This window comes from Amblyomma mixtum, chromosome 5 (genome assembly GCF_055824585.1).
Source record: "Amblyomma mixtum isolate Tamu chromosome 5, ASM5582458v1, whole genome shotgun sequence".
NCBI lineage: Eukaryota > Metazoa > Arthropoda > Arachnida > Ixodida > Ixodidae > Amblyomma > Amblyomma mixtum.
The window spans coordinates 88468001-88495920 of NC_143016.1; the positions used below are offsets into that span (position 1 = coordinate 88468001).

General features: G+C 42.8%; 1 protein-coding gene across 1 annotated transcript; it reads left to right on the forward strand.

Moving 5' to 3' along the window:
* The first annotated feature begins 2 nt into the window (after positions 1-2).
* On the forward strand, positions 3-27566 carry Pi3K59F (phosphatidylinositol 3-kinase 59F). The gene is made up of 21 exons (XM_089545485.1): positions 3-115; positions 2252-2440; positions 3501-3644; positions 3968-4091; positions 4818-5000; positions 5552-5623; positions 7408-7512; positions 8261-8353; positions 9745-10091; positions 11791-11935; positions 14463-14530; positions 14686-14791; positions 16858-16974; positions 19918-20187; positions 21087-21156; positions 22164-22313; positions 23723-23797; positions 24048-24216; positions 25123-25213; positions 26724-26849; positions 27349-27566. The coding sequence occupies exons 1-21, from the start codon at positions 27-29 to the stop codon at positions 27361-27363; spliced, it is 2748 nt and encodes a 915-aa protein (XP_089401611.1). The 5' UTR covers positions 3-26; the 3' UTR covers positions 27364-27566.
* Positions 27567-27920: the final 354 nt, after the last annotated feature.

Here is a 27920-nt window from a genome sequence, read left to right on the forward strand (position 1 = left end):
CTTACTGCGGAGCAGTATCACAAAACATGGCGGCGTACTCAGAGGAGTCCGAGTCGCTCCAGACTTTTCGGCATATTTACAGCTGTGACTTGGACACAAATTTTAAAATTAAAGTGTGAGTATGAAAGCATTCACATATTTTCTTACTTTATGAGCCTAAACTGCCTATGGATGATGTGGTTTTGACGCAAGCCATATTCTAAAAAGGGGTGTTCTGAAACTAATAGCTATCAGCTGTTCATTGCGCTTTTTTTCAAGTAACGTTTACAGTTGCCTGAACCCGTGCCGTATTTCCTGTCAGGATGTAACCATAGTTTGCAGGCTTTCTTGAACGTGGCACACGGGTCAGGTCTGCAGAGAACACAGTGTTAAAAAAAATCCCCATTTCAGGCTTTGACGACAAGAAGCCCTTCTACAACAGCTGTGGCCCGCTCCCTCTTTTGTGTTTACGCTCGCAGCTGCATACCCGTGACGCTCCGATCGCCTGTCAACGTACCCGTACCGTTTGTTCAAGCTCTTGTGCTGCGCGTCGCTGTGCAAACCACGATCGCGTCTTTGAGTATGTTCCGCGGGTCGTAGCTGCTAGAGACAGGCGTCAGGGTAATTCTTCTGAGTCGTCGCTGTTCGCGGTTGGTTTTCGAACAGAGCGACGCCGAGAAGATAATCCGGTCGCGTAGAAGAATCCGGTTTAAAGGGCGATCTTGGCTCCGTGTTTCTCACGTGGAGATAAAGGCGGTCGAAGAATCCGTTACACGCCTCTCTGCGTAAGAAGGCGCTTGTGCTCCCTTTCTCCCGCTTGCGCTAAACACCTGCTGTGGTGATCGAGATAAGAGTGTTTGCGAAACGTGGCCGGCGTGTGTGTGACAGCGTGCAGGCAAAATCATTCGTTCTGGGGCAGCACTGACTCACAACGTTTCCGATATCGTTCCGTAGTTTCTTTCGTTGTGGTGCGTCAGTTTATGCGAAATCGGCAGCAGGATTTCAGTCCATGCAAAGGCTGTGCCCTAGAGCCCGAATCGCACTTGTTCGTTAAGATGTCCGACGAAATATGTACCCAGTATTTTATATGCCTTTTTTTTTAAACCATAACACAAAATCCTTTAGAATATGAATGAAATAGCAAAGATTCACGTGATAAGGTGCCACAGAAAGCTGACGGCGGATATTTACCTTGGTGGCTTGGGAACTAGATCGAAGGCAGACAGCTAACTCACTCGTGGTTTTGCTTGACGGTTTGGCATTCTCAAATATGTGTCTTTTCCTATGATTCTTATGAAAATAAAATTCTTATGAAAATAAGAATCATAGGAGAATCACCCGTAGTGCCACTTTTATCCACACCCGTAGCGCCACTTAAAAACCCATGGGAAGTCTGCATTGCCTGCACTCGTTTTTGTCCGATTGTGCATGTTGCATGTAAGCTCAGGCATAGTTCATGTGTGCCTTTTTATTTCTTGTGTAAAAATTAAATGTGCAGCTTATGGAAACTATTTACAAGAAAGTATGAAACATGCGTGGCTCTCTCTTCACATGCAGGTCTCACATACGTCTGAGTGGTAAACAAACCAGATAAAGCAGGGGCAGATTTATAGGCCATTCATGGAGGGGATGGTTCGCGCGAAGGGGAGGGGTGGGGGGGGATGCAATTCTTTCTGTTTGAACTATGTATGTCTGGGACATTTTTCCACAGAAGTGTTGGGTTCAGCATGGTATTTCATTCATAAATTTCTCACCTGGTGGTCTCCCTGCCTTCATAAATCTGCCCCTGACAGAAATCACTGGGACATGCTTTCTCACTGTGCGCTGCTTGGATGCTGTAACTCAATTTTTTTCTTCATTGCTATCAGAAGGGCTTTAGGTGAAAGGGGCTTGCTGTGGCTTCTCGTGCTGTTTTGTAGTTTTTCCTAGTTGCTAGAGCAGGGTGCAGTATTGGACATAGTATAGAGCAGGTCTTTAACTTGTGTTCTATGCTGTCCAAAAGAAAGTTGATTTTTTTACCATAGCCAGAGCTGATGTTAATGTTAGTCAGGATCTACCTGTGCTTTCAGTTTGTGTTCTTTGTGTTGCACTGAGTTGCCATGGAGCACCCGACTGTACAGTGTGTTCCTAGTCTTAGCGGCTCACTTAAAAGTGCCTGCAAAATTGCTTATTGCTTTTTGCTGTCATTTTGCTGTGAATTGGCCTTTAAAGTCTTTCATGGGTCCTGACTGGAAGGCCTAGGGTGATGGTTGTGTTGCCTGTCACTTTCCAGGGGTACACTTGAAGGCACAAGGGAAAGGCCCAGCCACCAGGCACTGCTGAATGACCCCATGCTGAGGCATTCAAGCCTCTATGATGAGAACCGATCGGACCTTGTTGTATCCTGTCAGGTGTTCTCAGGGGGAAAACCACTAGCCCTGCCCGTCCAGACCTCATACAAACCCTTCACCACACGTTGGAAGTGAGTCTTTTGTTTGTGTATGTTTTTCCATGTGAGAGAAATGCAGAAGAGAGTCTCGTAAGTCCTCGAAGTACATTTGCCGCCATTGATAGAGCCTACTTCTAGTAATTAGGTTTTTCCTTGGAGGTGCAGAGCACAGAATTAGGCTCATTTGCCAGGCACTACTTAGATAAATTTGTCTCTAAAGCTGTGACCACCCTCCTGAAAGATATTTCATATAGAAAACAGCCCTGACACTTGTGGCACATCTGAATGCCTCCATAGAAGTGTAAATAAAACGCTTGAGATGCCTGTGAACATCATTCCAGCATTTCATTTTGTAAAAGTGCTATGTTTGGTTTTTGCGAAGTCTGGCCAGTACACTTCTCACCTAGAGAGTCTGCTGGGCTTGAAAACCCCTCAACTCCTCCACTAAAGTGTGGACAACGCCACATAAGGTGGGCAGTTTAGTGCTTTCCTCAACCCCTCCCTGAAAGAAAAACATTTGCCAACCCCCTCAAGAGGAAAAAATATTCTTTGGTACATCACTATTCAAGGGTAAAAAGTATAATGAAAAGAGAAAGGCAATGGAAACGAAGCTTACAACACTGTGCTGTTGTAAGCTCAGTGCAGTGTTGTGTGCACTCTTTCTCATGTCTATTCTTTATGCTGCTTATACTTTGATCATGGTCTGCAAATGCTTATAAGCCTTCACTCTTGTATGTAACTGGTCCACATTAGAGTGTGATGCTATAACAAGAAACACAAAGGAAAAAAAAAAAAGAAAGGATGCAGTGCATATATGTGGTCACTTCTCATTCTGTGTTCATGACTGTCAGCATCTGCTTCCTTTGTGAATCTGTTTCAATTTGGCCACGTTTTACCTATTTTGTGCAGCAGGTATCAATTTGTGTTCTGAATGATAAACAGGGTGAACTTTTCCAGGCATTAAGGATATTGGCAATGAGTATGTCATGTATTATTTTGGATTGCTAAAGAGGTGAAAGGTTTTCATAACATGTCTTTTTGTAGCCCCTGTTTGTACGCTGTACAGACTTTCACTTGCTGTGTCTACATGCAGCTGGAACGAATGGCTAAAGCTGCCATTGAAGTTCAGCGACCTGCCACGTAATGCTGTGCTGGCCTTGACAGTGTGGGATGTGTATGGTCCTCGTAAAAGCATTCCTGTAGGGGGCACAACAGTCACAATATTTGGGAAATATGGGTAAGTTGGTGCGTTTTTTAGTGTTCCAGTTCACTGCTTCTGTCCTGGAAATGCACTATAACTGCTGGTACTGATAAGAGCCAGTAATTGAGGAGAATCCAACTTAACATGGAATTTATCTGCTCAGAGCTTGCTTAAGTGCACAAGGCTATGTAGCTCGGAGTGTAAATGAAAGTCAAACAGTGCAAAGTTTTTTGTTGTTAGGCTAGATGGGTTGTCAGTAGCAAAAGAATTCAGCTTTCCTATAGTTTTTCTTTCAACACTTTATGCACTACTATTTTGGAACAAAGAAACAAATGCATCTCTCTCTGTCTTGGTGATAGGGCAATGCGTCAGGGTATCCATGACCTGCGTCTTTGGCTGGGCTTTGAGGCAGATGGTAGTAGCAAGACACAGACTCCGGGCAAAGCGTTTGGCTCCAAAGAACAGATGACAAGGCTTGTCAAGGTAAGAAAATGTTTTGACTTGCATAAAGGGATATGCGTGCACAATTTGCACAAGTGGCAGAGAAAGTGATTGTGTCTCTCTTCTACAGTGCACTTTTGTGATCCCTAGACAAATTACCACTCAACCTGCATGTCTGATTTCAGTATCTTTTATTTACTGTTTACTTTGCAGGCTTGGTTCATTGTGTACATCTTGAAAGGGCGCTATTTTCAAGGGCAGTTGTGATTTGTTATTCTGCATAACAAATGAACGTTCACATGGACGGCGTCTCACGCATCATGTACCCTGAGGGCTCTCAAACTGAGCGACGATAGCGTCGCGAACACTGCTGAAGTTTTTAGAGGACACTGGTCTTATGGGTCAGTGGTAGGGACGCAATCTCTTCAATCAGTGACTTGGGCGGAGCAGTTGCTGACAGGCCATTGTAAGGCTAATCCCGCCTGTACATTTACAAACCACCACCACCACCTAAGAACTCTGTAAAGATTGTGGGAAGTGCAAAATGTTCTTTGGCTTGAGCACTGTGCCATGTGCACAGATTCTGCTGTAATGCCTGAGTTTACCTGCTGTTTCATTTTGTGGAGTGCTGGCTAATCCATTAGGCAGTCGTTCACTCCGCTCAGTCAACTCATGCTACAATTGCACTTGATTGTTTTCTTTTTCATGATTGTTGCACAATATCTCATTTATAAAAGCTGCCTGGTTCTCTTTCCGGTTCACTCGCAGCTAAGCAAAAAGCACCGAAATGGCCGCCTGCTGAAGGTTGACTGGCTTGACAGGCTCACCTTTCGCGAGATAGAGGTTGTGAACAGCAAGGAAAAATCAAGCTCCAACCAAATGTTCCTCATGATTGAGTTCCCCAGGGTTGTGTTCCGTGATCAAGAGTACACCGTCATCTATTTTGAAAAGGTGAGCTGGTGACTGGTGATTACTCATTTCAGGGCCACTTTCCAGTCTGCAGAGGTCTTTGTAGTGTCCTGAGTCTTGGACCAAAGCCAATGAGTGGTAATAATGGAGTCATTAAGAGCTTTAGCACCAAAATTGAGTGAGATTTGCAATCGCTAATCAGAGCTGGCATGCTTTCATGGCCTTGATAGCCAGTCATAGACCTTTTCTCCGGGGTGTTGCAAACTGGTTTCACAGTGTGGTGACATCAGGGAGCCCTCAATGGATGGTCTATAGGAAAGCTAAAGCTCTCTTTTTTGGGGGGTGAAGGGGTGGGGGAGGAAGTGGGGGTGATGAAAACCAGGGTGCTTGGCATATGCCTGTGTCATGGGAGAGGGTGTAAGAAGGAGTTAAGCATTGAAGATGTGCGCATGTTTTGGAAAGCCGTCTCCACTTTTGGATAAGTTAGATAAGTCTCTCGTGTATAGCATATGCGGGGCTTTTGTGTATCTTTGATGGGCAGGAACATGATATGGTGTATCTTATAACTTTTGCTTTTCCTTTGTTGCATCAAGGATGGAGACGACCCATGCCAAGCAAGCCTACCTGCTGAGATCGTAACTGTGCCGGACCCAGATGTCTCCCTTGTAAGGGTTTCTTCACCACTTTCGTACTCCCTAGTGTTGAATTTCTCCTTCTGTATTGTGGAGCATCCATACATATATCAAGGAAGTAGCTTATTCTGAGTTACCATTTCAGCTGTCATATCAATGAATAGATTTAACATAACAAAACACATCATATTGGCCCAAATTGTGGATCTCTAGTCACAGAGGTCAAAGCTCTGCATTGCTTGATAAACTGGCTTGCCTTTTTTTTGCTGCTTTTGTAATGCCTTTTGTGTAACGCTGAAATGTGTAATGCATAATAATGCTAAAAAAATAATTTGTGTCTGTGCAAGTACAGTGTTCTGACAGACAACGGATGCACTGAAAAGTGGTGCCAATTTCTGACTTATGCATTTGCATAGGGGTTTAATTTAATCCCTTTCTTAAGTCAACTCTTTGTTGAAATGAAGTGGTGCTGTCCTTTTACTATATGGTGCTCATTAAGGAAAGTTGCCATTAAATATTGTTTTGCTGTCTAAAGAACTGTTAGCATTGCCCAAGGATGTAGCCTTGAGATAATCAGGCATGAACTCATGAAAGTACTGGTGTGCATGGCATAACACTCAGTGTGTGATAAGGAAACCACGGGAGTTGGTGTTGCGTGACTGCTGCACAGCAGTGCGCCGCTGTCTTCTGTTAGAACTGGTAAAACGTTATTTCCTGTTATCTAGTAATCAAACGGCAAACATGACCTGGAAGGCATATTTTGCTTTTGACTGCAAGCTTCCTATATGGCTTCAGCGGCAGCCCTCCGCGGTGGGTAGGCATAAGCATGTTGTCATACCTATTGTGATGAGTTTCTTTTGGCATCACTGCTGTTGTTGACAGGGCTCTTCTTGCTCTTTGTGCACAGCGTGGAAACCCTCATTATTTTAACTCTTATATGTCTGCGCCCGTAAGTGCATCAGTTCTTCAGTACATTACTGAGTGTTTCATTGTTTCGAAACATTGACATGTTCTCTACTATTCATTTTACTGTCACAGATCTCTGCATCCGGTTGTCATATTTTTTGAGCTGTTTCTACTTTATCATAGAAAATAGCCCCGAGGCACACTACTTTATGCACTGCTCTTGAGGAACCGTTCCTCTTGGTTGTTCTTTGCTAATCAATCGGCTTGTACAACCAGTGACAACATTGCTACAAGTCAAAGGCACTGCCATTATAGCACTATTCTAAGCTCGTTTTGCATCCTCTTTAGTCCACAAAGCAGTCCACTTATATTGCAAAGGATTTTTCATTAGCCTCAAAGTTTATGTGCCGCAGGTAAGGCTATCAAAAATGCTTGAACTTAAATTGAGGACAGCACAGTTAGCTATGGCAAGAAAAAATGATAGCTTAATGTTAAGAGGTAGGAAGAGAGCAGTGTGGGCCATGGAATAAATGCGAGTTAATGATATTTTAGTTGAAATTAAGTGGGTGGAATGGGCATGGGCAGGGCACTTAATAAAAAGGAAAGATAACCAATGGTCCTTTAGGGTAACAGAGTGGATTGGAGGAGAGGGCAAGCGTAGGAAGGGATGAGGGAAAGCTGGTGGATGGATGTGATTAATTGGAGAGACATGTGAGAGGCCTTTGTCCTGCAGTGGACATAGTTAGGCTGTCGTTGACGATGGTTACTGCAAAAGCTGACTGTTTGAGCTATTTATTTTTATGGTTATTTTATTCGTTGTTGCTTGCATATGTTTATTGTACTGTTTCGCCTCACTTGAGTGCCAGATGGCAGAAAGTGTTAACACTGCCTGTTTCCATGCTTGTCTGCAGGAGAATCTGGTGGAAAGCAAGCATCACAAGCTATCACGTAGTCTACGCTCAGGCCTCACCGACAAGGACCTCAAACCGAATGCTGCCACTCGGGACCAGCTCAATGTGAGTGCATGGATGTTTGGACGGAAGAAGGTCTTGTAATGTTTAAGCCAGCTGGTTTTCTTGCCTTATCCATTCTGATGTGATTACAGGTGTGGAGCCACATTCCTTCTGACTTGTTCACTTGCTTAGCAGTATGAAAAAATTAGTTTCTGTTGAAGCTGGGCAGTAGGTAGCACCAGTTGATGCAGTGTAACAATCCTCTAGTGTACACCTTTTCTGCCATGTGCTTGTTAGAAGTTTCATGGCTTTCAGAAGGGTATCTTGCAGCTTAGATAGAATGCTGGTGGACATGAGGCACCTGTCTCTGGTGTTTTAGTAGCAAAATAAGTTAGCCCCGCCTGTAAAGAGAAACATTGTTTGATGCAGTTGGTTTCTGAAATTGATAGTTTATTTTCCTTCCTTTTTTTCTCGTTGTCTTCAAGCTGCCCTTTATTGAGTGTATTTGTGTTCAAGCCTTCACTAGAAAGTATTGCTGGAATGAAATAGCAGTCTATTATATTGCCACAAAAATCTTGTTGCTGTCTTGAAAGTCCTTAATTGCCTTTGCCACTGGATTTCATTACCTCTGTTACGTTTTTCTTTTTGCTATCTGTTTTTTTTTTTTTTTTTTACTATGCTTTCTAAGCCTCAGCTGTGGTTGGAATTGTGTTCTATTATGCTATCTGCTCAAGACAGCATCTTTGTGTCTTTTTTTTGGAACATCGCTTACGGCGTGCTTCAACCAGCATCTTGTTTTCTTGTGGCGCAGGTGATTGTGAACTACCCTTCAACCAAAGCTTTAACATCAGAAGAGCAGGACTTGGTGTGGAAGTTTCGCTTCTACTTGCAGAGCCAGAAGAAGGTGACCACTTTCTGTTCACTTTTGCATTGATGGTGGACACACTTTGATTTAATACATTAAATGTAGTAAAGCTTGGAGGAGCATGAAAAAGTAATTAATTAGGCCTAGTGAACAAAGGAATTAAGGAATTATGTTTTCTAAATTGAGGGCCAAGAATTGACAGCGATGGTTCCATTTTCAAAGGAGGGCATTCAATGACATAAGTTCTTCAAACCATACAGCCATGCAGTTTCAAACCATAGAGCCCGAAGTTTTTATAGTGAAGGCCATTAGCATTTTTAAATTAGCCTAACGCCTATGTTATAACTAGGGCCCGGAAATTTAGGCATTTGCCTAAACATGCCTATAAGCCTAAACGAGGGATTTTTGCACTTGCCTGCCTTTTTGTCATTTTTTAGAAAATACTACCTATTTCACCGCACTTTTTGCCTATAAATGCCTAAATCCGGCATTTCGGTCCTCGGTGCCGCTTTTCAATTTTGAGACATCTGTCTAAGTATGGTGAAAGGTACGCGCCGATGCACGCACAAAAGGCGCGGGTCTCGCCGAACGTTCTTCTCGAATGTTAACTTGAACGTAGTGTAACGAAATGTTTATCTCGAAGTGTAGCAAGAGGCGAGTTTGGAAAGAGACCTGAGATACATTAGTGCAATCTTCTCAACGTTGACGGAAAGAATGACAAAGTTGGAAAAGGCTGGACTCTCAATAGATGAATCGTTGAAGGTAGTGGCAGAAGTACCGCAGCACTTCGGGGACTGGAAGAAAAGGGCGCTACTGCTTCTACGAAGATGCAACAATTGGTAGAAAAAAATAGATGCCTAGAAACAATTTCCCAAATCAGAGTCTTTCTACGCGGAGATGATACGCCACATCACCTGAAGGCCTAAGCCTTTATCAACTCTCATGTTTTAGGTTTGCGCCACTAAGTTCATGCGATGTCAAAAGAAGCCTTTTAAAGTACAAGGCTATGCTTAGCGAAAACCGAAGGAGCTTCAAGTTCGAAAACCTGAGAATGCGCTTTTTTGCTTCAGTTGAGGACTCCGCACGCTCAGTGCTTGACTTACAAATCTTGTACTTCTGAATAAAGAGTATTATTCAAAGTGCCTATTTTTGCTTTATAGCGCCTATTTCAATATTTTTTAGAGCCTAGATGCCTGCCTATTTCGGGGTTCTTTACTGCCTAAATTTTCGGGCCCTAGTTATAACAGTTCCACAGAAAAGTTTGCTGTTAAGTTAAGGATGTTCTCAACATGCTGAGTGTGTTTGTCACTTCTCTCTGATGGCACTGTTGTTCTGGTTAACAAGTGAGAAGTTGCGTGATGGTTTGTATTTAACGATTTCACTGCTGGATGAGGATTCGGTTGCATTGTTTTGTGTGGTGCCCCATGCAGGCTCTTGCCAAGTTTGTCAAGTGTGTCAACTGGCAGTCGGGTCCTGAGGCAAGGCAGGCTCTGGAGCTGGTGCGGACATGGCAGCCGATGGATGTAGACGATGCACTGGAGTTGCTGGGGCCCCAGTTTGGCCACCCCGCTGTGCGCCGCTATGCTGTGGCTCGGCTGCGGCAGGCCCACTCCGACGACTTGCTGCTTTACCTGCTACAGCTTGTACAGGCGCTCAAGTATGAGCGCACGACCAACAGCGACCCTAATGTGATGCAAGCTTCTGCTGCCGGCAACACTATTTTGCCACCTGCGATCGAACCTGACCCAGGACCTGTGCCCGGAGAGCGTGGAGACAGGTTAGTCCATGGTTCGTGCTGCCTGCCCTCTCTGTTGCTCTTTCTGCTTACGTATGAGTGAAATGGTACATTTTGTGGCTGCAGGTGGCGTAGCATCTGCAGTTTTTTGTGCTTGCTAGGGTTTTTCCTGGGAGCGGAAAGAATAAAAGTCAGCTAGAATTCATTTTAGTTGTGGAGCATGTAGCTTGTTCAAACTGCCGGATCTTTCATGATCAACATTGACACCTATTTGTTCCTAGGCTCAGTGTAGTGTGGCACAGTACAGTGGTGCACAAGGAGTGTCCATGCATTCTTCGTGGTCCATGAAGCTCCGGCTCTTTTGTGAAGCTCTTACTTTTTCTGACTGAGTGTGTCTAACAAGTGCGAATGAAGCTTGAAATGTGTGAACAGTTCCTGAAACAAAGGAAAGCATGGGGAAATGAGATTTTTTATTGTGTCAGTGTTGATTAGAGTGGGGAAGTTGGCTGTGTGATCACTTTAGATAGAGGATAATTTTACAGAAAGTAGGAGAGAAGACCACCAGTGGGATCTGAACCCACAATTTCTGCATGTCGCTTGCAGTGCGCTACCAACTGAGCTACACCGACAGCTGTCTCTCCTTCTAGTACTTTAAAATGTTTTCGTGTTGTGCATCCTAACCATGAGAATGTGCACCAGCGCTACCCCAGAGCATAGTGGTGGCGCAGTTGTATCACAAGTTCCGCATAGAACGTGATCGAACGGGGGGCACGGCAGTTGTGTGCGAGCCCTCTTATTCTGCATGTGGCCCTCTTAGCCCACATAATGAATCCTTCCTCTCCCCATCCTTGTCTGCTCATAAGCCCAACAATGCAGTGTGCATTGATTCATGTGTATGAATTAAATCATGGTATCTGAGGGAGTTCCGGAGTAATTGAAAGCATTTCACTGCTTTTCAGCTACACAGCATATGCAGAGGGAGGGAAAATGAATTGGTGCAATGTTTCACGGGTTGCTCATTCCTGTACATCTATAAAATAAGGTTAATTATTGACAAACGCCAGTTGATTAATGTGTCTTCTATTATCAGAAAGAATTTACCACTATGTTCCCCTTGGCTCCTTGTTCACTTCCACTTAAGTATGGGAGGTCACTGACCGAATCGTGTCTGAGCACTAAAGAAGGTGTGCATGTGCAGTTAGGGTGAAGCTCCTGTAGAACACAGCTGTTAAGACAGAGTGCTTGTGAAAGTAGAGCCACATTCTTGATTTGCAAGCAAGATGGGCATGAGCATATGTCATCTTACAACCATTGCTGTTGCCTAATTTTTCTTTTTTCTGTCTGCTGTGCACTGCTTGAGTATGGCACGCAAGTCTGATATTAGCTGTATGTGCGGAGGGGTGTAGACAATATAGTTGCCTGCTGTTGTGTGATTGGTTAGCCGTGCAATGAGTGTTGCAACAACAAAGTTGTATGTGTATCTATACTCCCGGGAACTGAAAGCAAAACTCCAGTGGCGAGATGTATTGTAATGAACTATTCTTGTCAAGCAGGGGCAAATGGCGGTCATAATATTAAAGGTGCCCTTGTTGTATGCTTGAAAGATTTCTGGACCTTCTGAGATTTTTATATCCTCTCAAAATTAAGGTGTGCCAGCTTTTGCTGTTATGCAATCCATTTTCATTTGCTGTTTTTCACATCTTCCTCATTTGAACTTATAACAAGCTCATTTGTTCGTCAGGGGGAGCTTCACAGCATCTGCAGAGCTTGGCGCTTCCCACATAGACTCCTTCACGGATGGCCTGCGTAACCCAATGTCTTCCTCTGTGGCCAGTGCTGACGATGCCTTCCTGCAGGAGCCTGTGCAACCTGGCAGTGAATCTGATGTATGCTTTCTGCTAAATTTGACCTCTTTTTGGTTTGTTGTTTTGGTGTAAAGCTATGCTGGTAAAGTGCTGAAGCATATGAGAGGTATTAAAGGGTCCCTGAAGCGGTGACTGTCGGATTCAATTGGGTGATTTAGGCACAGAGGCTATCAGTCATGCTCTGTGTTTTCGCACATTAATATCGCACATTAATTAAAAGGGAGCAGGCAAGGAAGGCTTGAAAATTGAAGTGACAAAAACCTAGAGCTGCTAAACTATCAAGGGTGTAAGCTAGTAAACCAGAAATTAAAGTGTTCGTATAGGTTGCCAACCTGTAGCTTGTAAACTGAGCCTTACTCTGTGATTTTGGATGTCGCAATCAAGTTTGAGAGGTGCCGCCGCTGTGGCTCAGTGGCTATGGTGCTCGGCTGCTGGCCCGAAAGACGCGGGTTCGATCCCGGTCGCGGCGGCTGAATTTCTTTGGAGGAGAAATTCGAGGCCCGTGTACTGTGCGATGTCAGTGCACGTTAAAGAACCCCAGGTGGTCGAAATTTCCGGAGCCCTCCACTACGGCGTCTCTCATAGCCTTAGTCGCTTTGGGACGTTAAACCCCATAAACCAAACCAAACCAAACCAAGTTTGAGAGGTATCTAATCAGAGGTATACTGGCTACTCAAATTGAAGTATAATTTGTTATATATATTGGGATAGTGGGAATTTTATCTATCCACGTTATGCCCAAAGGCCCTCACAGAGAAGGTATTACATGGGGGGTATTCGTTGCAAAGCGAACACGAATAATAAGAATTAGTTGCAGATCGAATGAATATTTTCAGATACTTTCAGATATAAGTGCAGATTGTTCGAACTAAGGACAAATTCTTTTCTCCAGAACACAGGTATGAAAAGAAATGGCATTGCGGACAAATTTTTTCACCCATCAACAGCATAGGCAGGGGCAATCATGTAGTAGTAATACTGAAACTTTATTTTGTATTCTAATAACTTGTTTACCATTTTTTGGATAACTATTATATATTGAGCAAAAAAAAAAAAAGTTTATTATCACAGTTTTACTTAACGTTCAGATGCCAAAGGAGCTTACTGAATGCTGTCATGAAGCATTCTAAAAGGTGGCCAGATACTTCCTTACTGGAAGAGTGACATTAGTGGTTGATTATCAGAGGGCCAAAGCTCAGGGCACTATACTGGAAAAAGGCAACAAGACGGCTCACGAAACTGACCATCCCTTCCGCGCTCCCTGAAGACATATCACGTATAGCCCGCTTACCCTTCGCTTATTGGTTTCGCCAGTGTGATTGCACAGGTTGGCTTCGAGGCTGACCTGTCGTATGCTTTTTTCTTGTCCTCTGTGACCTGGGACCCGTGGTTTTCATTTCCCAAATCATGAAAATTGAGAACAGTCATGGTGTTCGACGCTTAACAACTTCAGCAGTGCATGTGGGCTACAACATCACTTGTTCCGCTATCCTCCACAAGCAGGGGTCGCTTTCATGTGCTCTGGATCTCTTTATCGTAGTGATCTAAAATGAGAGGATTGCTGCTGGTCGGGTTCACAGCTAATTGTCGATTGCATCATGCCATGACAAATGGCATGCCACGTGCTGCTGCACTTCATTTTGTGACCAGCAATCATGTAGCAGCCGTGCCACGGCGGCTGTCGATGGCTGTCAACACATTAATCTTATGCAAGGCCCAGCATTACCGCTCTCTGGCTTATGCCACATGCTGCCAATTTGTTCTGTGAAGAAAGAGCAAGACACTTCCGTTTGGAAGTCTCTCGATGTTTCGTCGTCGCGAGTTTAGATGAAAGGAAATTTGTAATTTCTGAATGTTTAAGAGGTTCGACAGTTTTAATGGTTAAAGTGCTGTCCAAACTGAATTGAATAGCAAATACTCTTTGTAAACTGCTTGAACTTTTGAATATTGCACACCTTTAGTCCTGATTATTAGCACATCAAACACATTAAAGATTAATAAACAATACTCAGAAACCAAAGAAAAGAAGAACCTTTTTAAAAAGAAAAACAAAAGGAGCTAGACTAGATGTATAAAACACAGTATTTACTCTCATAATTTGCAGACCCCTAATTTATTACCTTTCTTTTTAAACATGGCCGACAATTTATCGTTGCGCCAAATACAAATTAGGTGCGTTAGCACTTCGGTTTTCACTTTGATTTCTGTTCTAGGCTCGGTTTTCAAGGTCAGACAAAGATCGTTGAAATTGGACTTACTTAATCTCTGCCTTGAGAGTATGACGCGAGCGCATTAATGGGCTAATAATGCCCATTTATGCGGAATTTGTCATTCTCTATTTTAAATTCATAGATCCCTTACTCATTTTACAGTTTGATTTTGTGAGTTGGATCTATTCTCATCAAAGACTAATATTCATTGTGTAGACACAATACACTTCAAGTTCTGATTATTTTCCAATATTGTGCTCTCATTTGTTCATAATTTCTGAAGAACACTGGAGTGGATATAGAAAGAGGTTTCCTTAATGCCTGTTTCTTGCTTGCAGTGTGACCTTGCAACATTCCTCATCAACAAAGCTTGCACTAGTGACGCTCTTGCCAACTATTTCTACTGGTACGTGCCATTCTGATTATCTGCAGGGAAGTTAACAGACCACCCTTTTGGTGGTTAGGCATCATGTAATAAGATTTGGACATTCAGAGTGTATAAGTGTGTGGAAATATTCCATAAGGCTGTTCTAATGTAGACACTGTTCATTTTCTGCTCAGGTACCTGTATGTGGAGACGGATGATCAAGACAGTGTGGTCAAGGACTCCAAGGTGAAAGAGATGTACACCAATGTCATGAAGAGGTTCATGCACCGCCTTCAAAAGGTTGGCTTCTTCAATTAATGATCAGTTTTTCCATGCCAAACATTGTAGCCTGATGTGGCCCGCTGGCCGGCCAATGCACATTTTCCCTGGGCCCGGGCTGGGCATGGGCCTTTCCCGGCCCATGCCCATGGACCCGGCCCATGGTTTGAGCAGTGCAGGTCCCTTCCGGGCCTAGTTGAAGCTTTGTTCCTTGAAATTCCTTTCGCCATACCAGACAATGTCTTACTCAGAGGTGGGTTCAAGGGTTGGGGAAAGAGTCGGCCGTGCTCTCCTGTCCCGCAGTAAATTTTGCATCCGTTTATGGGACGACTGTGTCCATTTCGGGTTTCTTTCTTTTTCCGCTCTGGTTCTCTGACAGCAGAGGGGAGGAAATATTTATAGCCATGGCCGAGGATGCTTGAAGACGAGGTGACTTTGCAAGTGTGGACGACTGTAGTGAGGACTCCACGGAAGTGGGGAAAACAGCATTTCTTTCTTTTTTTGCATCCCATTTGCATCTGGTACAGCTTTTAGCCACTGAGTGGTGTTGTTGGGCCCTTCTGTCGTATTTTGCAGTGCTGCTGTTTGAGCAAAAACAAAAGAAAGAAATTTTAAAAGAGAAAGACAGAATCCAACTATCTTGTGTGCAGTTTGGTCATGCCTGCACTTGTTTAGCTAGAGCTGGATGTGAGCACACGTGTATGTGGATGTTGTGTATGCGTGCTGCTGAAGCAGAGATGTGTGCATGCACCAGCAATGTGGTGAGCAGGCTGGCACCACTAAAACACACAAAAACAGCGAACGCTAGCTACCGCAAGGTGTGCCAACCTCAAAACTCGATGCGAAGAAGTCTCTGCATTTCTGCTGTTCACGTCGCGTTCCCACAGGAATGGTCTGCTCTGTAGCCCTGTTTACATGAACCCGACAGGACCGGGTAGAGTCAGCGTCAGATTAGGTGACTTGCTCCTGATTTGCCCCGTTTGTTGTCTACATGAACTCTGTTCAAGCGTGTAAGTATCGCAGCAGCACCTAGCGTCGAGGTTTTTAGAAGGGCAGGTCAAGAGAGTTAACCTACCTCCTGCAGGCGAGTTAAGTCAACTCACTCTGCTACTTATTTTACTCGACCCGACAGCGTTTACACGAACCCGACAACTGGTTTTTTTACCCGACAAGCAAACTCGACTCGACTATATTGAGTTCATATAAACAGGCTTTGTATGTTAGTGCACTGTTTCATTTGTCGTTTTTTTTTTTGTTTTTTTTTTCTACTCCCTTGCATCATAGCACTGCAAAGAAGCCACCATAATGGGTGACATCCGCTTTTCATGTCGCGTGCCTTCGGGTTCGCCCCACTTGTATGTTTGGACATCTGTAGTTGGTTGCTTAATGTATTATACGACCAGAATTTGTGGAAATTTTAAAAGCAGTAGCCGAGAAATCGTGTTATCTGGGAACTTACCAACCGGGAGAAAGATAGTGTAACTCTGTGCGACATTTTTATGACTGCGACTTTGAACGTATGAACTGGGAAATCTTATGAACTGCGAACATATGGATGAGGCTTTACTGTATGTACAAAATGAAAGAGCATGAAAAGTAATAAGCTATGTAGAAGTAATAAGCTTGTTAGGGAATTCAATTCTGATCAGATACAAAAGAAAGATAATTCCAAAGTATTTTGGTTCAGTCCTGCTTAGTACAACATGACAGGTATGCTGGGTAGTGTAAGGGTAACAGTAAGGTGGGGGGTGTATTGCCTATTTGTGTACGACAGAATGTGACAAAATTTTAGGTGAAACTTGGTCTGGCATCAGTGAAGCAATTGAGTATTATTAGATTTCATTACCCATGTAAGGAGGAGAGTCACTTAATTTTGCAGTTGCTACAGAAACCTTTAGGCTGAGACTTTTGCTACTCATTTAATGTCGTCACTAGAACTTGCAGAACACTGAGATGTTCAAGCTTGCCCCACTAGTCAACATTGTGGCTTTTTAGTTTGCAGCGTAACTACCTGCAGGTTTAGTCCTTTCTTACCTGTCCTTTTTCATTTTTTGTTGATTATGTTGCATTATCATTGCTTTTTTTAGGGCAACTGGGAGTACCGACAGAGGCGGTCCATGCTGGAAAAGCAGCAGGTCTTTGTGAACCACTTGGTGAACATAATGAAGATCGTCGCCAGAGAGAATGGGAACCGACAGAAAAAGGTAAGCTCACAGTAGTAATTGTCTTGCTGTGCGAATTTCGAAAATACTGAGTTTGCTCACATGAAATATGTAGGCTGTTATTCCAGTTTTCTCAGCTGTAATTTTAAAGCGCTCTCTTAGTATGCTTGCAAACTCCTTGGCCTTGATTGCATCTTGATTTTTTTTTTAATCCTTTCATCCCTGTTAAATTGTTGTGGGGATTGTTGTGACAGATGGCCACTTTTTTAAACATTACTTGCCTGATTGTTTTGCAGTAATCATTACGAAAATGTTTATCGTTTTATGCCCTGCTATAGCGGCAACCTGAAAACTTTTTATAGTGAAATGCCTCATATTGCAGTTCTAGTGCACGGCAAAGCAACGATGGCATGACCTGAGCTCACCTATGAGCCTTTCTGTAGGTGATCTCTGTGGCATTTCTCAAAGAGCTCTCCTATGTGTTTGTAAAGAAACCTGTGTTTCACCTCATGCATGCAGATTTACAACTTGGACTGCTAGTGCTTCAGCATTACTGTGCTTGCTTGTGTGAATAGAAGCAAAGCTTCTCTATTTCATAAATCTGCTGGTACCGTGACAGTGGTTGTGTTACACTGCACTGCTAGAATACAATTATATGGATCGAAAAATGCCTAACGCTATGCTCCGTCATCTCTTTCTTGTTGGGTTTCTATGCACTGTTTTCTGTCGTTTATACGATTCACCAGCTAGCCCAACCCATGACTGTTATAAAGGATGAAAGTGTTATAAAATGTGGCAAAATAGTGCAGCTGCAACTAAAAAGACATCACACTTACAAACTGTTTTTTGAGATGCTTTATGTATTGGAAATAGTGCTTCCATCTTCTCTCTCTCTCCCTCTTTTTTTTTTTTAAAGGTGCAGTACAGACGTTATATTAGCCTCACTGTAGCTTGTTTCATTACTTAATGATATTCTACTTGAATTCAAGAAGAAATGGGCATAGGCAGGACATGTAATGCAAATGCAAGGTTCTTCTCTACAATGTTGCGGAAGGTACTACTATGCATGAATCACCATATAGTGTTTGCCTACGACCGCTAAATAATTTAAAGTCTCGTTTTTCTGTCACGCTGTTTTGGTTTAAGTTTCAACACCGAATGATGACTGTATAACTCAAGAGGGGTTATAGGTTACGTGAAGCATGAGAAAACTGTGATATAATCGATTTTTAATTCACTACAATGCTAAAAGCCAGCCTGCCTCAAGAGCTGGAATGACAACAGATGTATAAGCAGTAATTATATTGCAGTTTTTCATGCCTTACGTGACCTGTAAGCATACTTTGATGTCACAGTCATTGTCCGGCTGTTGAAAACGAAGCCGAAACAGCACGAGGAAGAAATTCGATTATAAATTATTTAATGGTCATAGGGGAATACCACATGCGAATCAATGTATAAAAATGCCTTACACATCATTACTAAGAAGAAAACATGCACCCAAAAGTTAGGTGTCTTATACAGTTAACAGACTGGTTTCCAACAGAATGCAAGCATATATAGCATGGGGTGGCAGAGTCATGTGGGCGGATGAAATCAGGAAGTTTTCAGTGATACGGTGGTCGCAGTTGCCACAGGACAAGGTTAGTTTGTTGGAGGGATTTGGGAGAGGCCTTTGTGCTGCAGTGGATCTAGTTAAAGGGATACTGAACCAAACTTTTGGAGCTGCTCTTTTGCATGTAAACAAGAGCTTGACTGCTAAAATTGATAAATATCACAAGCATTTTAGCGAAAAAGGCGGATAACACGCTTTTTTTCGCGCTTTTTTTCGCGATTTATTGCCGTATCGTTGCACCTGGCGGCCGCCTGTGGAAGCTGCGACTAGACGTCATTACACCCCCGCGCCCACCGTTCCCGCAGAAGCACGATTGCCATCGCTACTCGCGGCTTTTCCATGTCTGTCGTCTGCTCACGCACGGCGTACACAGATATGTCAAAATGTTAATCGATGCTGTCTACATACCATAACCATATGCACGCTTACGTCCGCTAAATGTAGCTACTTTTTCCGGACCTTACGCCTTTTCTAACATTCTCACTTTTAAAACAGAAGCGCGACGATGTACAGACTAGTGGCGCCATCTGGTGGTTAGGAGGGGAAGCATGGTTGTCAACAAACCGACACCCCTCTTAGCCTAAAGGGGGCAGAATCGTCACTCTAAATAAAAAATAAAGCAAATTTATAACTCGCAAGTTTTCTTATCGGCGACAGGAGACGAAGCAAAAGACCGATGGCCCATTTATGGCCAGTGAACACGCTGAAGAAGCCAGTAAAAACGACGCAACCAGCCCGAAGCGAGGTTTCATGCATCGAAGGGCGCCGCCATATTTGTCGCCGCGGGAGGGTGCCATGACGTCACGCTCTTCACCTTGCGCTGGCCGGGAGGGCTTGGTGCGCACTCATGAAACATCGAAAATAAAATCATCCGCTGAAAAATATGCGCAGTGACGACTAGATTTCAGTGTAATCACATTCCGAGAATCTATTTTCAGCGTTTCTGTTCAATTTTCAGATTTTGCTTCAGTATCCCTTTAAGCTGTTGGTAATGATGATGATGATTAGCTAGTCTCATGAGAGAAAGGGCTGGAACTGACTGCTCCCTAATAGCACTTTCAGTGGAAACACAGATCAGACTGTATGGTTTATTAAGGATGGGGATACCTTTTTGTGCTGTCATTAGAGCATGCTGACTTGGAGGATAAAAAAAGAGGTTGGGTGGGGATTTTGTTAAAGTTTTCTCTGGAAACTGAGGACTTCACATTGTCAATTGGCATACCTAATACAACAGGTCTTGTCAGTCCAAAAGCTGTTTTGTACTATGCTTGGCTCAGTGCTTTAAAAAATTTTTCAGTTTCCCCTTTGAGGAAAGGAATATTTTGCCGAGTGTGACCTTTCTACAAGGTGGCATCATCTTGAACGTGCAGATAGAGAAGCTACATGCACTGCTGCTGGAGCAGGAGTCCCAGCAGCTGATCCGGTTTCCGGAGCCCCTGCTACTGCCCCTGGACCCTAGCGTGCGGGTGCGAGGCCTTGTGCCGTCCAAGGCAACACTGTTCAAGTCGGCCCTCATGCCATGCCGCCTGAGCTTCCTCGCAGAGGGCGCTGAAGGTGGCGAGTATGTGGCCATCTTCAAACACGGGGATGACCTGCGACAGGACCAGCTCATTCTGCAGACCATCACACTGATGGACAAGGTGAGACTGGCATCCCGAATCCTCACTTTCTTTTTCTGAATCGCCATTTCATTGAAGGACTGTTTTACAGTTTGCTTTGGAGGTAGCTAAATGGAGGTATGAATTATAGATCACCTCATTGTCCATGTTGTAAGGAGCATGCCAGGTACAAGCACCTAAGTAAAGAACATGCATAGCAGTTGAGTGGTTGCATGGTGAAGGCACAGCATATAAACACTCTCTCTCCCTGTGGCAGTTCTGGTAGCATTGCTGTTGAAGCGAGCTTTTAGTATTGAATTACAAATTTGTTTCTGCTGTGGATTTTTAACTTGGAGGATTAACTTCTTGCCCAAACCTGTTACATCATTGAGGACAGAAATGCAATCATCCTCATGCCAACCGTTTAGGTTAAGCACAAAAAAAAAGTTGTAATTGTTGGCCTGAAATGCTCATTTCCTTGATGTTGTTTCGCTCATTCAAGAGCATATTTAATCGCTACAGCTATTGTAATTGAATAGTGTTTAACTTAAGGAGCAGCATTTGTAAAGAATTGCAACTTTGGGGTAAACGTGTGGCCAGGATAACCAAATGCCACCAGAAAATTGTGATAGGCTGTGAAAAACAACATAGGGCAAAGGACGTGTGCATTCTATATGTGCCTAAAATTTGCATCTGTGTTTGCGCTTGTCTGCGATAATTTATAGCGTCGTTCTTAGTGTCTAGGTTTATTTCTTCAATTAGTGTCTAGGTTTATTTCTTCAATAGAAGTGTGTTTGCAAGAATGTTGGGTTGTGCTAATTGTATTCTGTAATTGCCCGTGTCTCAGTGCTATTCAGCATTGTTATTAATGTTAGCTTCTTGTTAGTACTGTGTCTGTTCTACACTTTATATTTAATTTTAATTTTTTTCTTTTTTTTCAGTTGCTGAGGAAAGAAAACCTTGATTTAAAGTTGACTCCTTACTGCGTCCTTGCTACTAGCACAAAACATGGTATGAGCAACTTTTCAGTTTCATTTAATTATGCTAATATTTTTTAATAACACAGCCAATTGGCACTTTTTGTTCTCACTGTTATGTATCTCTAAAAATATGTTGGAAGAATGGTGAAGCTCACTTAAGGATTCAGAAAAGGATCTGTTGCCAAATAAATTGTCTTTATGTCCAGTATTTATAAATGTGAGTGTAGCTATGCACGTACCTCAACAATGCATAGTACAGCGTGCCATCAGTGCCAAGTGAAACATGAACAAACTGAAATGCGAACACCATCAATAAAAAATCTTAGCGGCTGGAGAGGAAATACAGGCATGGCCTATTAACACTTCCAGAAAGCGGCCTTTACGCCTTTGATAGGAAAATCGACCACTGTAGTGTTCTGCTTCCCTAGTGCAGATCTCAGTTTTCAGTTCGCGTCTAAAAACTTTTGGTCAAGTTTCATTTGATGCTGATACGTAGTACACTAGTCTGTGCATAGCAATATCTCAGAGCTGAGGACTTATTGCGGAGTGCACATATGCATATATGCATAGTCATTTCTTTAATCTCATCTAAACTACATCAAGGGCATTGCCCTCCTTTTTGCGCCAGTCTCGCTTGTTTTCGACCCGTTAGTCTAAATCTTGCATTTGTTATCGTTTTCGTCATACCATATCCTCCTTTTTCTCTTAAGCTGCATTAATGATAGGCTTTTAATGTCTTTGGTGTTCATTACTTTATGCCTTATGGCAGGTGGACCTCTGAATGCTAAACAACATGGTCATACTGAACCTTAACTGCCACTATTACGCCACTGACACTGCCTTACAGTCTCCAAGCAGATCCTTAGAATCACCTTCGGGCAGGTAGTGCTGCTGGGAGTGGTTTTTGAAAGCTAATTCTTAGCATAGTGTAGCATCCCACCATTTGTGTGTGTTGCAGTGGGATGGGATAGTGAATGAAGAAGAAAAAGGAAGACAGTTTTCCATGTGTTCACAGTTTTTTTGCATTGTCTTTTACAGGCTTTGTGCAGTACATCGAATCAATATCTGTTGCCGACGTTCTAAGAACAGAAGACACCATTCAGAAGTTCTTCCGAAAACATGCCCCCTCTGACACGGGTCCGTATGGCATCTCTCCAGAGGTCATGGACACTTATGTGAAGTCATGTGGTAAGTGCACAAGCCTATTCAAAAGCGACCTCCTGTGGAAAGTGACAAATATTTTTGTTCCGTAGTTCACTTCTGTGCGCATATTTGAGTCACATGCATGTTTTAGAAGTTACTTTACTTCTAGCTCAACTGAAGCTCTTCAGTTTCTGGCTACACAAGGTGTGCAAAACTTCTTTTTAAGCAATCATTGTGGCTCTTAAGGACTCATTATTCAGCTTGGAGAAAAAAAAAAATAATAAATTGATTCTATTAGCTGATTAACATGGCAAATTTGTGAGGATGTGCGAATATTAAAATACGACTTGAATGTATTTCATTTTCGATTCGTATTCGAGAAATTGATATTCAAGGATTTCCGAATATTTGAAAATTCCTGAATAATTGGCGGCGATCGTATACTGCGCCGGCATTCATAATTTCGACTGTGTGGAAAAAACAACAGTATCTGGGCATATTATATCCTACGATTGAGTTTAATGTTTCAGGAAAACAGTACAAAGGTCCTGTTCCCTTTCTTCTCCCTTGTTTATTGTGTGAACTGATCGCATTCCGATGCTGCTAGGCCGCTAGGCTTGACCTCGTGCAAAATGTTTTTTGTTTTTATTATTTTGAGTATTTTTAGTTTTGTTTATTTTGAGTTGCAAAGACCATACACTATTTAAAAATAACTAAGTGCGACACCATTTTCTTGTTTATCATTTTCTGAAATATTTTTGTACTCAACAGATATTTGATTTTCGATTCGATGTTGGAAACAAATTTTTTTTTTCATATTCGTATTTAATTCATATTTGAAAATTTCTACATTTGCACACTCCTACAAATTTGTTTAATATCGGCCAGTTTCAGCCAAATAAATGCTGCTATTGCCAGATATGCACAGTTTTGTGCATCTGTTTGTTCAGATTTTAAAAGTAGAGGTAAGCCTTTCTTCAGGTCATGATATATGATTTGCACGCAGCTCCAGTTCCTTTGCAGAAGTATAATGGGTACAGTAAAAAAAAATTATCTGTTTTTGATTTTTGCTGCTGGCAGGTGAAGAAAATCTCTGCAAGCCCTCTTAGCACTTTGGAAAGCTGGTAAACCACTGTTAGATGTTCTTGTGCTGCAATCAACTCTCAGATAATTAATTTGAACTCAAGGGGACCAAAAATTCGTTCAAATTATGTGCAGTTCAAATCAAAAGAAGCCTCTTTGAAACACTTGATGTTGAGAGGACCAAAGCATCTGTTTGAAGTCATTCAAATTAAGCGAGTTGAAATTATCTAGAGCCCACTGTAACATGTGCTTGCATGAAAACATTTTATATTGGACTGCGTTTGCAGAATTTTACTTATTGTATTGTCCGGTGTTATCTGCTCTCTAAATCCCGGTCACGTCCCCTTTTTGCTTGCTTCCTTTTTGTGCAGCTGGCTACTGTGTCATCACATACCTCCTCAGTGTTGGCGACCGTCACCTAGACAACTTGCTTCTGACGAAAACAGGTAATTTTATTAAACTATTCTAAGAGACAGCAGCATGAGCTGCACCTCTAATACGTGCCATTTCTTACGCTCACACACGCTTGCAAGTTGTATGGTTGCAGCAAACGTTTTCCCACTATCACTGTATATAGACAAGGCATCATGGTCATCACCAGCTAGCTTTCTCGACTTTCGAGGCAGCAAGGCTGTCGCCTCTGGTTACCATGGCACCAGACTGGCATCATCTGACAGCCTGAACCTTTTTACCCAGGAAAGCTGTTCCACATCGACTTTGGTTACATCTTGGGACGGGACCCGAAGCCGTTGCCACCCCCCATGAAGCTGAGCAAGGAGATGGTGGAGGCCATGGGAGGCATCAACTCTGAACACTACCAAGAGTTTCGCAAGCAGTGCTACACAGCATTCCTGCATCTACGCAGGTGAGCTTCTGGTGTGTAACCCTGCCAGCGAGTGGGGCACTCAATCCAGCAGCACCAGCTGAGTCCTGGTGGTACTGAATATGCAGTCAACCAAGGTTTCAGTGCATGATAGAGGGTGGCAGGTTTCTGTTCATTTTCCTGAGGGGCATGTTCTGACCTGTATAATATATATGCTAGTATTTTTGTCATGAGGCTCTGTATGTGCCTTTTATTGCCAGCCCCGAGCTGCATGAAATTAATGTTATATTTACAGCAGCTGCCAGTGAATGGCAAAGAAAAACGAGAGAGAAAGGTAAAAAGGAGGAGGGGCAACTCAAGAAAATAGATGTGCATGAGAACAGCTGCAAAATTTCATGCTGCCGGCCATTCAGAAGGAGAAGTGCAGAAAGAAAGGGAAAGCAGTGTTAGTGCTGGAACATTTGACAGTGTGAACATGTTTTGGGCTGTAATTTTGTCACCTTTGCTGATATGACCCGCTCATAAAACACATTTGCTCACATTATTAGTTCTTTTATGCTTCGTCTGGAACCATGCACTAACTAGACACTAAAGGAAGGTAGGTGCAGAATTAAAGGAGTATTGACACCAAGTTTTACCTGCATACTTTCTTCTTTGCAATTATGCGTTAGACATGATTAGTATACATGGATCATCCCGTGGTATACCTCTGACCACTGAATAATTTATAATTGGATATCTTGTTTAATGGTATTTCAGTTTCAGCGACTGAATTATGGCTGCAACATTAAAGGAATGACCACAGATGACGTTATCTTAATATTGGGACCTGTAAGCATGCTTTATTGAAAATCTTCCACCAATACAAACCTTTGTGGCAGCTACAGTCTGTTTATGTTTTTTGTGCTATCATTAATGTGTCGTTTAAACCCTTTACTTTCATTCCAGGCATGCCAACCTAATCCTGAATTTGTTTTCACTGATGGTTGACGCAAGCGTACCTGACATTGCACTTGAACCTGACAAGACTGTGAAGAAGGTACGTTTCTCATGTTCAGCATTTTTAGCGAACTGCTTTGCGGTTACAGGATCATGGAAGCAGTTGTCCGAATGTCACGAAGTAATGGAGTAACTTCTGTTGGTCACTTCATATTTTTAATTGTGTGTGAAGCTTTAGGACTTCTTGCTGACATTTTTAATGGCATAATAAAAATGCATTTGGCAAATTGAATGATTGTGCAAAAAAAAAAAATGGGAATGTTCACTTGTAAACGCATTGCCAAAAAGTTGCTGCTGAAGTAGTGCTTGATTGAAACATACATTGAGCAGTGGTGCTTTACCATTTGTCCCATTGCCATTTCTTTGAAGCTGGAGGCGAAATTCTAGAGGCCCGTGCACTGTGCAATGTCAGTGCACGTTAAAGAACCCCAGGTGGTCGAAATCTCCGGAGCCCTTCAGTACGGCGTCCCTCATAGCCTGAGTCACTGTGGGACGTTGAACCCCAAAAAACTAAAACTAAACTAAACTATTTCTTTGAAGCTGTTGTGTTTTTATTCATGTGTGTTTCTATTGCTAGTGCTTCTACATGAGAGCAACTGTAAACCTTTATTTGCATCTCTTATGCTGGCTTAGGAAAATACCAGTACCCTTTCTAATTGTACCTGGTTGTCGAACACTGTGGCCACTGTTATGGAAATTTAGAAACATGCTAACCTCTGCAAATCATCGTGGTCATTAGGTGGTGCTGATGATGCAGTTATCTCTGCATCAAAATATATGAGGTCATGATAAATGTTCCTGAGTTGTAATGCTGTTGGAAGCACAAAGCAAATCATCTCATGGCACAGGGTTGAGTGGAGGCAGTGGAACAGATGTGATCAGTTTTGGGTGCCAGGTTGCCATTAAAGACAAGTTATGGTTTTCAGACGAATACTTTTCATAGACATTACTGGTGTCTACAGTTGTTGGTTGACTTGGCTCTGTCAGGTCACCGCCTTTTGCTGTGTGTTAGGTTGGCTTGTGGTCTCGCTTGTGGAGTTCATCGATGGCTTTATGCAGGCACCGTTTTGTCCTTCGCACATTTCGGCAGCATCATTGTATGTGTTAAAGGACTATAGACACCTAATTTTATTGCGTGTTTTCTTCTCTGAAATGATGTGTTATTAATGAAATTGTGTGCGCCTTACACACACATACACAAGAAATATTACTACGCATTGAAGGCTTTGGCAATAGCTAAGGTGTTTGCAATGATGCATCTACATAGCAGTGTCTTGGAGTGTCACTCTGAACAGTGTTACTGCTTTCTTTAAAATTATATAAGAGAGACAATCTTTGGATCGCCTGTCAGTGTCTTGCCCAATTCCGGCAATATCTGGGAAAATCCAGTCGCCCCACGTCTTGAACATTTTGGCCTGTTGTCAGCCCCTTTTACTGGTAACAACATCTGAAGTGTAGTAGTGTACAGCGCATTGTACAGTAGCATTATTGCCTCATAAAAGAGCCAACTCAAAAAAAGAGCCCATTTCTAAATGGCGGTCAATGCGCAGGTGCAAGACAAATTTCGGTTGGACCTGACGGATGAAGAGGCAGTCCACTACATGCAGAACCTGATCGACGTCAGCGTCACTGCAGTCATGCCGGCACTTGTTGAGCAGATCCACAAGATTGCTCAGGTGAGCAAAATCATTCAGCACAGCACTCTGCACATGTATTGGCTGTTGTAGAGAACCTATGCTCTGTTTATCTCACAGCAAGTGGAATGCATTTTCTGGAGCCTAGCGGCTTATTATTGCTGTAGACTGTTTGTGCCTAATGTATTCTGTAAACCGTTGTTGTTATGATGATCCTGTGAGTTTAAAGGGTCTCGTTATTTGTGGTCGATAGTTGTAAAACAATATGCTCAGCAGCACATTTCTGGTCACGTGTTTAGCATTGTCTAAAAATGTGGTCTTGTGCTACTGTCAGTGATGCAACTCTTGTTTTTAATAGTTCCTTCCCACCCTTTGACTTGGTATCACGTGTGAAGTGCGGCCTTCTTTGTGCCGCATGCTTTTCTACGCAAATCTATCATAAGTAATGACGACCCTAATGAGAGGCACGGTTGCAACTCTTTGTTCCATTTGTACTGATAGTCGAAATGTGACAGCTGTGCCGTATCTTCTTTGTTTGCAGTACTGGCGCAGGTGACAAAGGCATACAAGGCATGGACTCCGGAAGAAGGCTACCAGAAGACTGCCCCCAAGAGCTGTGCACCCTTGCATGGCCCGAAGAGACTGCTGCTGGCGCTCCAGCACTTCCATTGTACATATTTATTGCCTCTGTACAAAAAGCAAAAAGTGAGACTGAGATGAATATATGGGCACAAATGTGGCTGCCCCTCTTTTCTTCTCTGCACATCTGTTTCATTCAACCCAAGCTATTGGCACTTTAAAGCTTGAAACAAATGTAATAAAAAAAAGTCTGCACAGAGCTCAGTTTAAATTGCGTAAAATACCCGGTATGTTTTGAACCATAAAAGCAGCACCTGTCATTTAGCTGTGCGTTTGATGCTATTTATGTCCTTATGTGAAGTCTTAAAGAAAAATTGGATATGCAAAAAAAATTTAACTTTCCCCCATTTTTACTCGGCATAGAAATTGTACCCATTCAGTTTGTATAGATCACTCATGGATGCCTTAGCATAACAGCTTGTGATTGGGAGCCTTTTGTTCATATAATTTCTCGCCCCTACTATGACAACTCAA

Coding starts and splice junctions, on each gene's coding strand:
- Pi3K59F (XM_089545485.1), top strand. CDS start 27: ATGGCGGCGTACTCAGAGGAGTCCGAGTCGCTCCAGACTTTTCGGCAT. Junction 10,092..11,790: donor CCCGGAGAGCGTGGAGACAG/GTTAGTCCATGG, acceptor TTTGTTCGTCAG/GGGGAGCTTCACAGCATCTG. Junction 22,314..23,722: donor CACTTATGTGAAGTCATGTG/GTAAGTGCACAA, acceptor CTTTTTGTGCAG/CTGGCTACTGTGTCATCACA.